This window comes from Podarcis bocagei (assembly GCF_964188305.1).
Source record: "Podarcis bocagei genome assembly, chromosome: 12".
Taxonomy (NCBI): Eukaryota; Metazoa; Chordata; class Lepidosauria; order Squamata; family Lacertidae; genus Podarcis; species Podarcis bocagei.
Genome location: NC_138137.1, coordinates 59619294 through 59637087, shown reverse-complemented (window position 1 = coordinate 59637087; position 17794 = coordinate 59619294). Strand labels below are relative to the sequence as shown.

The window sequence follows — 17794 nt, the reverse complement described above, 5'->3', positions numbered from 1 at the left end:
CAGCATGGTGCCTACCAGACGTTTGCTGGACTACAACTCCCATCATCCCTCACCACTAGCCATGCTGTCTGGGGCTGATCTTCATCATCAACTCACTATTAAAGGCCCAGAGCAGAGGCTGATAAATAAGCCAGCATCCTTACTGGCTGTTCTCCATAACTAAAGACAGGCATGGCAATTTGGGACTTTGGTTGGGAGGATCAGAAGGACGTGGGCAAGTTTGGGCAACATTTAGTCCATTCAGTTTTTTCTCATAGTGCCCAAGGAAGGCTGACCGCATGGAGGTCCACTGAGGGTTCCCACATACAACAGTCAAATAAAAGATATGTTTTCCAGGATCATCACAGTATCAGTGGAGGCAAAGGATGTACCAGTCCCAGTGACATTTAGGAGTTTTGGCAGGTGAGAGCCGCCATGCAGGCATAAAAACCCTGTACCCACTGAAATGCCCTCTTCTATGTCACCCTTTTGTCATTGCAAACCCATCCAAGAGCCGATGCAGAATCAAGCCCACACATTCCCAGGACATGCTGGGCACTTAAAAACAACTGTTGTTCAAGAGCCATGCAGTGAAGAACATTGTGCCAGCTGTCTCACAGTTTCCCCATCATAGCTACTCCAAGTTTAGTATGCGATTACTACTTTTTTTTTAATACATAGAGAGCGAACACCCCCAAAAAGGCATAAAACAGAGACTAGTGCTAATAACTGTGGATTAGGGGCTGATGGTGGTGTCCAAGTTCAAATCCTTGCCAAACCTAGAGCATGGTGGAGATTTGGGCAAGTCACTACACATCTCAGCCTAGCCTACTTCAAAGTTATTCTGAAGACACTTGTTTAGGCTGGGATGTTTGGCACACAATGCCAGAGTTAGGTTTTCTCCATTGATTCAATCAATCAAGAAGCGAGCTCTGCCAATGAATATTCTTTACAGCTATTAATCCCAGTCTGCCTCTCCCAGTCCATGTCCCATTCATTCCTAGTTCGTTTGTTACAACAGAAGAAGTGTAGGCTAGCTAATGCTGCCAACCTGAACTTGCCTGCAACTGATGTTCCAAGAACAAGAACTGCTTCTCAGCTCCCTTTGCCAATGTGGTGCCCTCCAGACATTCTGGACTACAACTCCCGTCAGCACCAGCTAGCCATTAAAACCAGCTTGACCTTTGCAAGCTTTTATTCCAGTGTTAAAATAAGGCTGGAACCCCAGGAATCTAATTTCATCCCAATTCCATGCAACTTCACTCCCATCCTCTTCCCCTATAATGACGCCTACTTGTGATCTGATGCACTACCTCCTGTTACCTATCTACCTGTTCCTCTTACACCCAGAGGAATTGTGTCTACAAGTAACACTGAGACTCATGAGCATCTGGACGCACCTGGCTGGGTACTGCCTTAAGCAGAATTCTGCTCCAGAAGGCCGTACCCAGTATCCAGAAAATCTTACGCTCCCAACAACCCACTGAAATCCATGCAGCTGCCAAACTAACTTTTGCCAAACTACCACCCTCCCTTCCTGCCACCAGAACCATGGCTTTCCCCACCTCTGGTGCTGTTAAATCAGATCTGAAGACATCCCTTTGTCACCCTCAGCATCAGGACCACCAACCCTACTCTTCACTCTTTCGATTCTGCACAGCTTTCCAACATCACCTCGCCTCCATCACTAGCCAAGCCACCGTCTCCAGACCCTGGGTCCAATTCTTAGGATTACCTCCGTCGCCATGCCAGACTCGCCAACATCCCTTCGCCAGACACACCTACAGCGCTCCCATCCCGAGGGCCCCTCTCCCCAGACCAAGCCCCCCAGACCTCCTCCAATCCATCCGGAGCCTGGCCACCTCTTCCAAGCCTGGCATCCCAGACCAGGAGGAGCAGGGCTAAGCGGCTGCCTCGCCGCCTGGCCTACCTCACGGGGTGGTCGTTGCGAGGAGGAAAAACGGAGAAAGCGCCACCTTGCAAGCAAACGTCAAGTCGTCCCATTGCAGGACCAGACACCTGTCACTGCCCCCCACCCCCCCAAAAAAAACCACCCGCGGATTCTCTTTCTCTCATCCCCCCCCAAAGAAGCATCTCTTCTCCACGCCCACCCCGCCATTCACCGCCAAGACCTCGGTCCCCCACGGCCTGCTCCCCCCCCCGCCCCATCCAACCCCTCCCCCCTAATTCGCCCCTTGCCCCCCTCACAGCCCCCCTCTCCTCTGCGCACCCCCTCCTCCCATTTACCCCCCTCACGGCAGCTGCGTCCGCCTCTCCCTCCCTGACGAGCGGCGGCGGCGGCGCCCGCTCCCTCCCTTCCCTCTTCGCCGCCGCCGCCGCCTATTCTCCTTCTTTCTCCCTCCTCCCTCACGGGCCACCGACCTCCTTCGCGCCGCTGCTCTTCGCCGCTCTGGCCGAGGGGCGGGCGAGGAGGAGGAGGAGCGCGAGGCCGCGGCGGCTGCGCGGAACGGGCGGGCGGGCGAGCGGGAGCGGGCGAAGGCGGCGAGTGGGTGGGTCGCTGGTTTCCTTCACTGGCCGGCCGGCTCGCTCTTTTCCCTCTCAGGGCGCCGGGACTACGGCTCCCGGCGGGCCCCGCGCGGAGGCGCCGATGCGGCTTCCGGTCCCTGAGCGGAAGCGGAGGAGGAAGGAAGGAAGCGCAGCCGGGGCTTTAGGCGGGGAGGGGCGGGGCGAGAGGAGGGCGCTCGCGTCTCTCCAAGGCAACGGAGCACGCCAATGGGAGGCGGCGGGGGGCGGGGCTTGGAGGGGAAAGGCGGAAGGTGACGGGCAGGCCCGGAGAGAGAGGAGGAGGAGGAGGAGGAGGAGGAGGAGGAGGCCGGTGCCGCCTCCGGGCCTCTGCCGGTGAGTGAGTGAGTGAGGCGCCCCTTCTCCTTCCCCCGGGACTCGCCTCCCCTCAGTCCCCCCCCCCCGCCTACAAGTGTCTGGGCTTCACCTGCCGGGCTGCCGCCTGCTTCTCTTTCCCTTTTCCCTTTTCCCTTCTTCCTTATTTATTTATTTCGCTTTGCATCCCCCCCTTCCCCAAGGAGCGCGAGGCGGCGTGCGTGGGTTTGCCCCTCTCCCCTACCTCTTTTTTTAAATAATAATAATAATAATAATAATAATAATAATAATAATAATTAATAATAATTAATAATAATATATTATTTATAGCCCCCAACTGGCTGGGCTTCCCCAGCCATTCTGGGCGGCTTCCAAAATATATTAAAATACAGCAAACATTAAAAGCTTCCCTAAACAGGGCTGCCTTCTAAAAGTCTGGTAGTAATAAAATAAAATAAAAGTCTGGTAGTAATAGCCCTCACAACAACAGCAACAGCCACCCTGTGGGGTAGGCTGAGGTGGAGAGAAGGTCGCACGTAAGGGCCGAGCGGGGTGTTGAAGGTCCCTCAGCAGTGGCAGGCAGAAATTTAGCAGGTCGATCGGCTCTAATCTGTTTTCGTATTTTAACTTTTTTTTACGTTTCAAAATAAAGCTGCAAACCCCCCCCCCCGTTTTTATTGTTTTATGTCTGCATAAACCACTTTGAGCTGTAGTAATTTTTTTATACAGTCAAGTGGCATATGAATTGTATCAAACAAACAAACAAAATCCCCTTATTGGCATGAAGATAAGCAGTAACATTTAACGCTCCAACATTGTTACAGCCAGTTCAGGTGTATGTTGGAAGGTTCAGGAAACATAAAAGTAAGTACTGTACGCAGTGCTGAGTTAAACTCTGGAACTCGCTCGTATTGAAATGTTTGCTGTGCATCCTTCTTTCTTTGAGCTCAGGATTTTCCATGGCTTTAATTAAATTATGGTCCTTACAACTTTCTTTTTATATTTATTGGTCCTGAGAAAAATTATGGTTCTGTGCATTTCTTTCAAACCCTGGAATCACTTTCCCCCCAGATTAAACATGCACCTGAAGTTGGAGGAGCTTGTTTTGATGACCTCATCCTGGATTGCAGTGCAGTGCCGCAATTCTTCCAGACCTTCAGAAATGGACGGGTCAGAAAGGGGAGTAACATGACGGTAAGAATCCTTAAGAATATTAAGCCTCTCACAGGAATGCCTTCTACGTCACACGCTACGGTTTATTTCTATAGAACTTTTTGGCCCAAAGCCCCCCAATGAGGTGAACAACATTGTACAGTGGTACCTTGGTTTACGAACTTAATCCGTTTCAGCAGTCCATTCTTAAACCAAAGCGTTCTTAAACCAAGGCGTGCTTTCCTATACCAGCGGGGGACTCAATTTACAAATGGAACACACTCGACAGGAAGCGGAACATACATGTTCTGCTTCCAAGGCAAAGTTCACAAACACCTACTTCGAGTTTTGCAGTTTCCAGTTTTAATCCAAGTTGTTCAAAAACTAAACTGTTCTTAAACCAAGGTACCACTGTAATACAAAGCAAAGTTAAAATAAAAATACAAGAAACATGGTAAATCAATACTATAAAGTGACACAATCACTAAATACCCATCAGCCACATCATGAGCTGTATTGAGCTGTATTGACCTGCATTCATGCCTTTTCTGTGGACACAGCTTCCCAGCATTCCCCTTCTCACTTAGAAGCCACCTTAATTCACATTTCCACCCTCATCCTGGCCAAGTTCTAATATGTCAACTATTATCAAAGCCTATCCTCAATCAGTTGCCCACGGGAAGTGCCCTCCCTCTTGTCACATCCCGAAGGAGAGACCCAAAGGCAGGATACCCTTTTCCTTCACTCCCTTTGGAGCTACCCATCCATTATAGGTAAAGGTAAAGGGACCCCTGACCATTAGGTCCATTCGTGGCCGACTCTGGGGTTGCGGCACTCATCTCACTTTACTGGCCGAGGGAGCTGGCGTACAGCTTCTGGGTCATCTGGCCAGCATGACTAAGCTGCTTCTGGCAAACTAGAGCAGTGCACGGAAACGCCGTTTACCTTCCCGCCGGATTGGTACCTATTTATCTACTTGCACTTTGATGTGCTTTCAAACTGCTAGGTTGGCAGGAGCAGGGACAGAGCAATGGGAGCTCACCCCGTCGTGGGGATTCAAACCGCTGACCTTCTGATCGGCAAGTCCTAGGCTCTGTGGTTTAACTCACAGCACCACCCGTGTCCCGCCCATCCATTATAAATCATACCAAAATAATGTATTCGAGCTGCAACATACGTCCAGAATGAACAGACAGACACTGCAAAGGAGTAGTAGAGAGCTAAATCTACTGCCCCATGGTGGTTCTTCACTTTATCTTTTTATTACTGCTGCTTCTGTTTTCAATCATACAGCAGTTTCTGAGTGTTAGTGCTGTACTGGAGCAGGAAGAGGCATAGTTCCTGCTGGGAGTGAACTGTGGTGCTGTGCAGGCAGGGCAAAATTACTCAGCTGCCTTCCCAATGCTGAGCATCACTTTCAGTGATTGAGAAGCCCAGGAAGCTCAGTGTGGGGTGAGTGTGTTGGTGGCGGCACAGGCCAATCTGATGTGCCTGCCATTGCGCCTGCACTGTGCTGCGCTCTCCTCCCCACCTCTCAGGAACTTGCTGCAATGCCCATAGGCAGCTGAGTAATTTTGCCCGCTACCAGACCCTGCCCAGAGGTCTCCCTAACGGTCTTGGCATGTATTCGTACAGCCCACCACTATGCATGTTTACTCAGAAATCCAAGTTCAAGGGAAGTTAGTGCCAAGTAAGCAGGTTTCAGAGTTTGGGCAAATTCGTAAGGGAGGATGCAGTTCTTCAGATAGCCTGGGATGAGCAAATTGGAGCTTTAGGTTGTAGACATAGTAATGGCCAACACTCTGCTGCAATTTGAACACCTCTTCTGTGAGTGTTTTGTTGTGGATTTCAGTTCCTGCTTACTGTATATCTGTTACAATGAGGGGTGTGTGAAGAGGAGTGTGGCAAAACAGCAAGACTTGGTTAAATAAGAAACATGCAAACTCCACTCAGTGCTAATGAACATTCTTCATTTTTAACTTCATCTGCATTGAGTGAAGTTTGCAGGAATCTTAATTTGAAACAGGTTCTCTTATTTTAAAAAGATACAGCAACCAAACAAACTAAAATACAATCTAAAATTAACAATAATGGGAACAAAACAATAATGGGAACAAAATTATATACGCCAGCAAACTGCAGCAACATAGGAACATACTGTCTTGAGGCCTCCACCAGAAATGCCTGCCAGAATATAACTTGCAATAATATACTTAAAAGTGAGGAAAGAAGGGCCAGATGAAGCACTCTTGGGAGCCACATTCTTATTTTTCTGCCACATTTCAGCATTTTTGAAAAGTGATGCATACTATTACAAGCTAAATGAGTGCAGGCAATGTACCATGCTTATTATATACTTCGTGCTGAGTATTAGTTGCTGCTTTGCTGTGCATAGTTAATACATGCTAATCGGTAGCATTTAAATTGTTTTCGGAATTTGTAGAAATGCGACTTAGCTTAATCTTGTACCTTTCCCTTGCTGTTCCTCTCCATTCTGTCCTCACAACAACACTCCCGAGAAAGGTTAGGCTGAGACACGGTGAAGGGTCCAAGCTCATTTAGTGAGCTTCATAGCTGCGGATAGATTTGAACTCTGGTCTTCAAGGGCCTAGACTACCACACTGTGCCAGAGGAGCTCTTAGTGCTTGGAAAACCTTTAAATTTTGTGGTATATTAAAGGCTAAGGCTGCAGTTCTAACCACTTTTTGCAGGGAGTAAGATTCACGGAATTCAACTGAACTTTCCTCCAAGTAACAGTGCTTAAGATCACATTGTAATGTTTTTATTTTTTATGAGCACGAGGTTTGTATATTGCCCTTCATACAGATATATGCTATTGCAGTGATTCCAAAACTCTGAGTTCAATTTGGTTAGTATAGAGGGAGCCTGACAAATGTGGTTTCTCGTGAATACAGACAAGCACTTGGCTTGAGTATGTATATGAAAAATTGTATACTATATTCTTTAACTTCTAACCTTGCTTCTTTTCCCCTCCTGGAAATATAAAAGTTGTTTCAGCTTGTCCCTGTAACCTGAGAGATGAGGATAGGGTACCTGCCATTAACCTCATTTGCTAATGTGTTGACATTAGTCTAAAGACTGAGAAAGCAAAGCCTCTGAATGCTGTGGTCAACGGTTGGCAGCTTCTTGGGTCTGTGTAACACCCTGCCATTTAAAAAGCAGTAGAAGGTTGTCCAGGCACTGGGGCTTTTTGAAAAAGGGGTAAGATGCCCACAAGTAAAGCAAGTATTCAGTGGTAAAATTAATTTATTTTCAGGAATAACTCTCCCCATTCTACTGTGTATTCTATAAAAAGGTTAGCTTGCTTAAAGCTTGAATGTTTGGGTTGGTTTCCTGGCTTTGATATGCCTGTCCTCTTTATGCTGGGATAGTTCAGTCTGTAGCGCCTGAGACTCATTTTCCGGGTCTTGGGTTGGAGTCCTGAATTGGGCAAAAGATTTCTGCATTGCAGGTAGTTGGGTTACATTACCATAGTGGATAAAGTATGAATTCTATGATTCTAATATGTCTTGTTTGATTGGTTAAAATATTGATAAGGTCCCCCTTTGACCTGCAGAGCCATTTTTCATTTTACTGGCAGATGCATAATAGAAATTCAGGAGAAAATGCTTCTGGGGTAAGGCTCCACCTGCTGAATCCCTGCCTGTTGTGCGCATCTGGGAGACGCTGGAGCTGCGTGTTTTGTTAAGCTGCAGTTTGAAACCAGGCGCGCCTGGAACTAGAAAACATGCTCGTGAGAATGCAGCCCAGGACGCGTAGTAACAGCATTGACGGCTCCTGCGTTGATTTGTAACTGTGGCGGCTACTGCGCAGGCGCCCGCGGGAAACGCTTGGGTTAAGGCTGGGCGCGCATGGCCCCGGTTGTGCGCATGCGTCTCCCCCGAGCTTCCCTCCCACCTCCTGCTGCCTCGGAAGAGAGAATATGGGAGGGTCGCGCGTTGGCGCATGAGCAGCAGCGACGCCCAGTGCTCACGTGGTAACAAGATGGCGAGTAGTGGCGGGGGGGGGAAAGAGGCTGCGGGGCGCAGGCGCAGACGGCGGCGACCGCCCTCTATCGGCTGCGGCGGCCGCGCTCTGTCAGCAACTCGAGTGTTTGGCGCGCGCGCGCGCTCGAGAGAGAGGAGAGAGGCTTGCTGCGACGGCCCGCTCCTACGCGCATGCGTGCGCCGCGGCTGAGGCGCGGGCTGGGAGGGAAATATCTGGGCCGGGCGCGCGCGCGCCGTCTCGGGCGAGCTCGTATTGTCCCGGCCGGGAGTCCATGGAGAGTCCCGGACCGCCCTGAGGCGCTGAGGAGGCGGCGGCTGCTGCTGAGGCGGAGCGGCCTGCCCCAAGGCGACGGCTCCCTTCATGGCGACGGCGGCGGCGGCTGCTGCGACCGGGCCCGCCATGGCGGCGGCGGCTGCGCCTGAGGCGAGCGGCCCGCCGTGGCGGCCGCAGAGTCGCCGGCAGCGCCAGGCGGAAGCGCGGGCCCGGCAGGCCTCTCTGTGGGGCCGGGCGCGGAGCCTGTGCCGCCGCCTGCGGGCGCTGCAGGCCCGGCAGGTGGAGCGGCACGTCCGGCAGCAGCTGGCCGGGCTGGCGCGGAGCGTGGCCGGGCGGACGGGCTCCGAGGCGCCTTCTCCGCCGCCTCCTCCGCCCGCGCTGGGCCCGGAGCTGCGGCAGCTGGCCGCCTCCGCCACCGCCCGCCTCCGCGCCGCCCAGCGCGCCTGCGACTCGGACGCCACCGACAGCGCCAGCGCCTGCTCGGCCTCGTCCGCTTCCTCGGGGTCGTCGTCGTCCTCGGCCTCCTCCTGCTCCTCGGCCTCGGACAGCGAGAGCGCCGAGCCGCCGCCGCCCACGGAGCGCCCCGCCAACGTGGGGTGAGTTGCCCGGGGAGGCGGGAGGGGAGGCGGCCTCCGCCTTGGAGGAAGCAGAAGGCGCCCGCTTCAACTTCCTCGTTTCCCAAGGGGGCTTCCTCCTCACAGCAACCCCGTGAGGTAGGCCGCCCTTCTTCCCGTTGCCCAGATGGGGAGCCCGAGCAGCTCCCTTTGGGGCTGCGCCTAGTTTGTTCCTCGCGCCCGAAGTCTCTGGCCAAGGGCTGAGGCAACTCTTGCGCAACGCCTCCCTCTTTCCCTGCATTTCTGGCCAGTTGTGGGAGATGTCGTGGCCATATGGTGTGTGGATCGCGGGTTGAAGGCGCCATGTGCTTGGGATGCTACCGCAGTAAGTAGTGGTTTCCACGTGGACAGGAGGGGTAGGAGTCGAACTCAGGCCACCCCGGGAATGTTTAAAGGCGGCACAGGGCTGTATACCACTTAACATATCAGACAAGGATGGGGAAGGCCCTGGTTCAAATTCCCCCTCAGATGTGAAGTTAACTGGGTAACCATGGGTGAGTCATGCCTGAGCTAAAGAAGCAGGGTTGTTGTGTGGATAAAATGGAGCAACGAAATGCCATGCCTTGAGCTACTTGGTGTAAGGGGCAGGGTAAGAAAAAAGAAAGAAAGAAAGAAAGAATCTGTTGGCTCAGTGGCAGCTTTGACCTGTATGCAGGTAAGGAACTTAGAGCTGGTCCTTAATTACGATCACTCCTTTTGTGGCTGAGTGTCAAGTTGCTTTGGTAATGTCTGTAGGAGACTTCTTTGTAAAAAAAATATTATTTTTTTTTGTTATTGTCTGTACTGTGCTTTCCTTCCCGAATGCTGCTTGAGTGACTAACAAGAAAAACAGTTAAAATGCTAGAAACAAAAGCTGGTGGGGAAAAACAACAACTGAGCAAGATGATAAGATTGATATAGACAATTATGTGGGCCAAGCAAATGATGCAGTTATTTCCAATGCCAACTGAATCGTTTGATTTGAGAGACAAGGCAACATTGGCATGAGAAATAGTGCAATAGTCACATGGCACTTGCTGTTGTTTCTTAGGGTTGGGAAGCAGTTCCCCCATGGTGAAAAGGTCTAAGTCATCCTTGCAGCAAGCTTTGCGAAAGAGTATTGGTTCTGTTTGTTCTTTGGAAACAATGAAACTGAAGCTGGAAGACAATATGCTGAATGTCGCTATAGACTAGTTTATACAACCGGTGGTAATATACATTATCTGAGATTATTATCCAGAATTCATAGCTTCAGCCTTCAGAGAACAAGATTTGGGGGATGGTTACATAGGAAACCTCTGCCTTCACAGTCAGGGTGTCTGCAGTTACAGATAGGTAGCCATGTTGGTCTGCCATAGTCAAAATAAAAAAATTCCTTCCAGTAGCACCTTAAAGACCAACTAAGTTAGTTCTTGGTATGAGCTTTCGTGTGCATGCACACTTCTTCAGATACACTGAAACAGAAGTTGCCAGATCCTTCTATATAGTGAGAAGGTGGGGAGGGGTATTACTCAGAAGGGTGGTGGGAATGGGAGATTGGCAGATAGCTGAGATGAGCCTGTTGACGACTCTTAACGACTGTAATAGGTCTTACAGGAAAAGGCAAGGGGTGAGAAGGTGAGAAATGGCTTAGTCATGTATAATGAGATAAGAATCCAATGTCTCTGTTCAGACCAGGTCTCTCCATGGTTTTAAGTTTGGTAATGAGTTGCAATTCAGCAGCTTCTCTTTCCAGTCTATTTCTGAAATTCCTTTGTAGTAAAACAGCTACTTTGAGATCTTGTATAGAATGTCCTACTTTGAGATCTTGTATAATAATAATAATAATAATAATAATTTTTTATTTATACCCCGCCCTCCCCAGCCAAGGCCGGGCTCAGAGCGGCTTACAAGCAATAATAAAAACAAGATGAGTGATTACAACTTAAAAACAAAAATAAAATACAACATTAAAATAATGGAACATTAAAATATTAAAATGGAGCCTCATTGCAGGAGAAGGAAAAGAAAAAAGAAAAAGGGGGCGGAGGGAATCAAATTGGCTCCAATCCAAAGGCCAGGCGGAACAACTCTGTCTTACAGGCCCTGCGGAAAGAGATCAGATCCTGCAGGGCCCTGGTCTCATGAGACAAAGCGTTCCACCAAGTTGGGGCCAGTGCTGAAAAGGCCCTGGCTCTGGTTGAAGCCAATCTAACTTCCTTAGGGCCTGGGACCACTAGGGTGTTGTTATTTATGGACCTTGAGGCTCTCCGTGGGGCATACCAGGCGAGGCGGTCCCGTAGGTACGAGGGTCCTAGGCCGTGAAGGGCTTTAAAGGTCAAAAGCAGCACCTTAAATCTGACCCTGTACTCCACCGGGAGCCAGTGCAGCTTGAAAAGCACTGGATGAATATGCTCCCATGGCAGAGACCCTGTGAGGAGCCTCGCTGCAGCATTCTGTACCCGCTGGAGTTTCTGGGACAGCTTCAAGGGCAGCCCCGCGTAGAGCGAGTTACAGTAGTCAAGCCTGGAGATGACTGTCGCATGGATCACTGTGGCCAGGTCGGGGCGGGAAAGGTAAGGGACCCCTGACCGTTGGGTCCAGTCGCGGATGACTCTGGGGTTGCGGCGCTCATCTCGCTTTAATGACCGAGGGAGCTGGTGTACAGCTTCTGGGTCATGTGGCCAGCATGACTAAGCTTCTGGCGAACCAGAGCAGCACACGGAAACACTGTTTACCTTCCTGCCGGAGCGGTACCTATTTATCTACTTGCACTTTGACGTGCTTTCGAACTGCTAGGTTGGCAGGAGCTGGTACCAGCAGCGGGCGGGGATTCAAACAGCCGACCTTTTGATTGGCAAGCCCCAGGCTCTGTGGTTAGACCACAGCGCCACCAGCGTCTCTTAGTGAGCAGGTTAGTTTCTCACAAAAAATAACACCAATCCCTGCACATTTTGCACCATATCTCAGGTTTTTTAAAAAGTGAAATATTGGCATTACGGTTCTTAATCTCCTCTTTCCCCTTCCCTGCCCCAATGGAAGCAGGAACAATATTTTCTGGGTATTTCAGATAAAATTCCTTTGTTCACATTCTTGAAGGAATTGGAAAACTCTTTGCATGGAACCTTGCCTGCCTCAGTTTTTTGAAGTTTTTCAAGAAAGTTGGTCCTTCTTGTTCAAGTGCCTGGGGCCACTAACACTTGTGGCTAATAAATAAACAACAAGCACCATAAAATAAAATAAAATAAGCACAGCTGCAGTTATCAATCCAGTACGAATTATGGGCAGGAAAAAGCCAGATTTTCATTTATCATTTGAAGCTATAGACACTACCAGGTGGGCCTGCCTTGAGAGGACATTCCACAGTGTTGACTTAGCATCACAACTGGAAAGGCTCTTTCACATATGAGTGTCTGGGATGCTGATGACCAGAGTTTACAGGATAACATGTGTGAGAGAAGGTGGTCTTTTTGTTTCTTAGTCCCCAGTGTGTTGAGGATTTAAAAAGTCTTCCCATGGCAGCAGAAGTACGGACTGGCAGTAGCTCAGTGGTAGACCATCTTCTTTGCTCAGTATAGGCAATGTTGAACTAGATCGGCCAGTGGTCTGACTCTGTATAAGCCAAGCTTCTGTGTTGCATAAGAACCTAAGAACCCTGCTGGATCCGAACAAAGCCCCATCTAGCCCAACATCCTGTTCTCAGAGGCTTGTGGGAAGCCAGCAAGCAGTGCATGAACACATAGCACTCTCCCCACTTGTGATTTCCAGCAACTGGTATTCAGAGGCATATAGTTTCCAATACCAGAGGTAATATACAGCCATAATGGCTGGCAGCCAATGATAGCCTGTGAATTTGTGCAAACCTCTCTTAAACCCATCCAAATTGGTGGCAATTGCAACATCGTGTGGTAGCGAATTCCATACTTACCTGTGTGCTGTGTTAAGAGTTTTCTAGTTAATTATTGGTTTTATTATAGTGCATTGTGCAGAGAATCTTGGTTATGGGTGATTCAGAAATAAAGAATACAAGCAATTTAAATAGATTATCTACTTTTTTTTTAGCTTATTGTAAATCAAGCAGAATTTGAGTTACTGACTGACCAAGTCCAATGAGCAACTTGCTTGTAGTGTTCTATATCAGTTGAAGCTTCAGAACACCTTTAAGGCTAGCATCATGAAGAGTGCATTATAATAATTAGGTAACTAGAGTACATAGAAAAGGTGTAGTTAGTGAGCCCACTGGAAGATTCCAATCCTTTCCTTGCATGTTCCTTGAATTGAAAGAGAGGAAATCCAATAGCACGCAGTTTACTAAGAGTTCTTTCCTCTTGTCATTGCAGCAGGCACTAAACTGATCAGGCACTAAACAAGTTAATGATAGTTTGCATGATCAATAACCCCTCAAGACAAAGTCAATCAGTATAATGAATAACACTCCCTTGGTAGCACTGATAGTAGTTGATTAGAATCAGGTTCTCCCAGGTATGAATTCTACTTTCTTTCCATTTGTTTATTAAGTTTGCTCTGTACTGATGATGATCTGATTGTCCTGAAGTCTTTGCACAGGACAGAGATGGGTTTTCAAATGCCACAGCTTCAGAAAGTAACCCTACTTTTTGGCATACTTTAGGGTTTTGTGTGTGTAGCTGTAGTGTGACACATTAATCTGGCAGGTGTCTGTTCTAGAGGAAAGAAAGGGAATCTGTGGCATCCTCTCTCTTTTGTGAGAACCTTAATCATCTATACCTGAGCAGCATGCACATGTGAGAGACTCAAAATCATACAACTAAGCAAAAATAAGTCTTCTTGGAAAAGGTTGATGATCCAAAAGTGGTGGAAAAACCTTGTGTTTGGCCAAGTGATTTGAGTTTGATGTATCCTGATGGCAAGTAATGTGTAGTGTACGCATACTGAGTTTGAACCTGGAATACCTTGGTTGTATTGACTACATTGTTAACTCGGAATTTAATGTCTCATAAGGCTCCTGTGTTGATTTAAAAACCCCAAGAAACTGAAACAGCCTCTGTGTTTGTGTGTCGTGTAACTATTAGCAATTATTAATCGGTTGATGTTTTGGCTGAAGAAGATAGATAAATTTGAGGAAGTAGTTCCTGCTTTTGCCTCTTTAATTGCACAAAGCACCTTTCTGTTAAACGTCTTATTTGGGATAAGTGGCTTGGACTCATGTATAGAACCATTTGCCACTCATAGAATCATAGAATCATAGAGTTGGAAGAGACCACAAGGGCCATCGAGTCCAACCCCCTGCCAAGCAGGAAAGTCCATCAGAGCACTCCTGACATATGGTTGTCAAGCCTCTGCTTAAAGACCTCCAAAAAAGGAGACTCCACCACACTCCTTGGCAGCAAATTCCACTGTCAAACAGCTCTTACTGTCAGGAAGTTCTTCCTAATGTTTAGGTGGAATCTTCTTTCTTGTCGTTTGGATCCATTGCTCCGTGTCCGCTTCTCTGGAGCAGCAGAAAACAACCTTTCTCCCTCCTCTATGTGACATCCTTTTATATATTTGAACATGGCTATCATATCACCCCTTAACCTCCTCTTCTCCAGGCTAAACATGCCCAGCTCCCTTAGCCGTTCCTCATAAGGCATCGTTTCCAGGCCTTTGACCATTTTGGTTGCCCTCCTCTGGACACGTTCCAGTTTGTCAGTGTCCGCCTTGAACTGTGGTGCCCAAAACTGGACACAGTACTCCAGGTGAGGTCTGACCAGAGCAGAATACAGTGGCACTATTACTTCCCTTGATCTAGATGCTATACTCCTATTGATGCAGCCCAGAATTGCATTGGCTTTTTTAGCTGCCGCGTCACACTGCTTGGCTCATGTCAAGTTTGTGGTCAACCAAGACTCCTAGATCCTTTTCACATGTACTGCTCTCAAGCCAGGTGTCCCCCATCTTGTATTTGTGCCTCTCATTTTTTTTGCTCAAGTGCAATACTTTACATTTCTCCCTGTTAAAATTCATCTTGTTTGTTTTGGCCCAGTTCTCTAATCTGTCAAGGTTGTTTTGAAGTGTGATCCTGTTCTCTGGGGTGTTAGCCACCCCTCCCAGTTTGGTGTCATCTGCCAATTTGATCAGGATGCCCTTGAGTCCATCATCCAAGTCGTTGATAAAGATGTTGAATAAGACCAGGCCCAAGACAGAACCCTGTGGCACCCCACTAGTCACTCTTCTCCAGGATGAAGAGGAACCATTGATGAGCACCCTTTGGGTTCGGTCAGTCAGCCAGTTACAAATCCACTGAGTGGTAGCATAGTCAAGACCGCATTTTACCAGCTTCTTTACAAGAATATCATGGGGCACCTTGTCAAATGCCTTGCTGAAATCAAGGTAGGCTACATCCACTGCGTTCCCTTCATCTACCAGGCTTGTAATTCTGTCAAAAAACGAGATCAGGTTAGTCTGACATGACTTATTTTTCAGAAATCCATGCTGACTATTGGTGATCACAGCATTCCTTTCTAGGTGCTCACAGACTGTTTGCTTAATGATCTGCTCCAGAATCTTCCCTGGTATTGATGTCAGACTGACTGGGCGGTAATTATTTGGGTCCTCTCTTTTCCCCTTTTTGAAAATAGGGACAACATTTGCCCTCCTCCAGTCTGCCGGGACTTCGCCTGTTCTCCAGGAATTCTCAAAGATGACTGCCAGTGGTTCTGAGATCACATCTGCCAGTTCTTTTAATACTCTTGGATGCAGTTCATCTGGCCCTGGAGACTTGAATACATCTAAACTAGCCAAGTATTCTTGTACTATCTCCTTAGTTATTCTGGGTTGTGTTTCCTTTGCTGAATCATTTGCTTCAAATTCTTCAGGTCGGGCATTGTTTTCTTTATCGGAGAAGACTGAGGCAAAGAAGGCATTGAGGAGTTCAGCCCTTTCTGTGTCCCCTGTTTGCATTTCACCATCTTCTCCTCTGAGTGACCCCACTGTTTCTTTGTTCTTCCTTTTGCTACGAACATACCCATAAAAGCCTTTTTTGTTGCTTTTAACCTCTCTAGCAAGCCTGAGTTCATTCTGTGCTTTAGCTTTTCTGACTTTGTGTCTACACGTGCTGGCTATTTGTTTGAATTCCTCTTTGGTGGTTTCCCCCCTTTTCCATTTTTTGTACACATCCTTTTTGAATCTTAACTCAGTTAAAAGTTCTTTAGATAGCCACCCTGGCTTCTTTAGGCACCTTCCATGTTTCCTTCTCATTGGTATTGCCTGACGTTGTGCTTTTACTATCTCCCTCTTAACAAACTCCCAGCCATCATGAACTCCCTTTCCTTTTAGTATTACTGTCCATGGGATCTCACCCAGCACTTCCCTAAGTTTTATGAAGTCGGCTTTCTTAAAGTCAAGAAATTGAGTCCTAGTATGCTTGGCTGATCCTTTCCGCTGTATAGTAAACTTCAGAAGAGCATGATCACTCGTGCCTAATGATCCTTCCACTTCTACCCCACTAACCAGGTCATCAACATTGGTTAGGACCAGATCTAAAATGGCTGTTCCTCTTGTTGCTTCTCCCACTTTCTGGACAATGAAGTTGTCTGCAAGGCCAGTGAGGAATCTGTTTGACCTTATGCTCTTGGCTGAGTTTGACATCCAACAAATATCCGGGTAATTGAAGTCCCCCATTACTACTATCTCCCTTCCTTTTGCACTCAGGGGCACAGTAGCTCAGTATTCTGAATACAAGCCTGACCTGATTAATTTCAGTCTGAAATGGCAAGCTTCATATCTCAGTGGTACAGCACATTTTCTTTGCCTACAATAGGTCCCAGATTCAGTCCCCAGCATCTCCAGGGAGGGCTGGGAAAGGTTCATTTCTGAAAGCCTGAAGAGCTACTGTCAATCAGTGTAGACAGTCCTGAGCTACATAGACCAATATGGTGTGACATGGGAGTTTCCTTTGTTCTGCTGCACATTATCTCTTGAATGATATTAAGCTGAGCTTGACTATTAGTTTCATTTTAGTAAGCTGGAAGTTAGCCTTGAAGCAAATTATGTTGTCTGGATCTATCTAGTTCTTAATTTATATAGCATCCAGTACAACAGTTGGTGCTTTATAAATAAAGGTCTTGAAAAAATAATCTGTATAGCATACAGAAGTTACTTGCAGCTAAGTTACCATCCACCTTACTATTATGTTCCAGTTTGTTGTGGTTCTCAGAGCTTGCTTCTGTACAGTAAAAGTGTGTTTCTTTGGAGTAATGGCATTAAACTCTTCTACAGCAAGTTACATTTCTCGATATCTTTTCAGAGCAGCTAGAGAATATTATTGTTTCAGGTTATATATTCTGCAGTCATTCACTGCTTCTAACCTAAAATCATATTCCTTTGTATGTAGCAGGATATGTTCTTAGTGGTTATGTCTGCACATTGCATTCATGTTTAGCTATGGTTGAGCATGAATGAGTAGTGTGCTTGTTGCCTGCTTCGTTCCTCCCCCACTGCTATCATCTGAATTGGGCTTGTGGTTTGTGGGAAGCAAAGAATGAAGCTTGGCTGCCGATCATGGTTTGGAGAGAAACAAACCATGAGCCTCTGTTTGGATAACAGAATAAGCAAACACTTGTGGTTTAGAGATATGAAGATGCAGGAAAAACCTTTCCATCCCCTCCTCCCAGGCCTTCACATCTCTAAGTTGGTTGCTCTTGGTGTATCCAGGAGTGGAGGAGGTACAAAGTGGGCGCACAAAGAAGGGCCTCAGGATGATTGCAGGGTCCAAGTTGGATTAAGTGCGTAATATTTGCAAACATAAGGTGACTAACATAAGCAAACCATAGCCATGTATCCTGAGGAACAGACCCTTTACCAGCTGCAGTGGTTAGCAGTTGGCTTCCGGTGTCAATTCAAGATGCTGTTTTTGAGCTTTTAAAGTTCTAGAGATCTGAGACCAGAGGAATCATTTAGGAATGACTAATGAGCCTCCCCAGAAACTTACTTTCAAGAGTTGCTCTGCTGCC

At 47.8% G+C, this 17794-nt stretch overlaps 2 protein-coding genes across 4 annotated transcripts in view; one reads left to right on the top strand and one right to left on the bottom strand.

Moving 5' to 3' along the window:
- DHX30 (DExH-box helicase 30) overlaps positions 1-2426 on the bottom strand; it is a 30097-nt gene extending 27671 nt beyond the window's left edge. The window contains exon 1 of one of the 2 annotated variants that reach the window (XM_081163499.1): positions 2362-2426. The gene's annotated coding sequence lies outside the window, so the exon portion shown is untranslated. The remainder of the gene's footprint in view (positions 1-2361) is intronic. The other variant, XM_081163500.1, reaches the window with a different exon arrangement.
- Positions 2427-8158: 5732 nt separating this feature from the next.
- Positions 8159-17794, top strand: part of LOC308569535 (KAT8 regulatory NSL complex subunit 1-like) — a 46453-nt gene continuing 36817 nt past the window's right edge. Inside the window, exon 1 of one of the 2 annotated variants that reach the window (XM_081163571.1) lies at positions 8159-8846. In XM_081163571.1, the coding sequence (XP_081019697.1) occupies positions 8338-8846 (509 nt within the window). In that variant the 5' untranslated portion in view covers positions 8159-8337. The remainder of the gene's footprint in view (positions 8847-17794) is intronic. The other variant, XM_081163572.1, reaches the window with a different exon arrangement.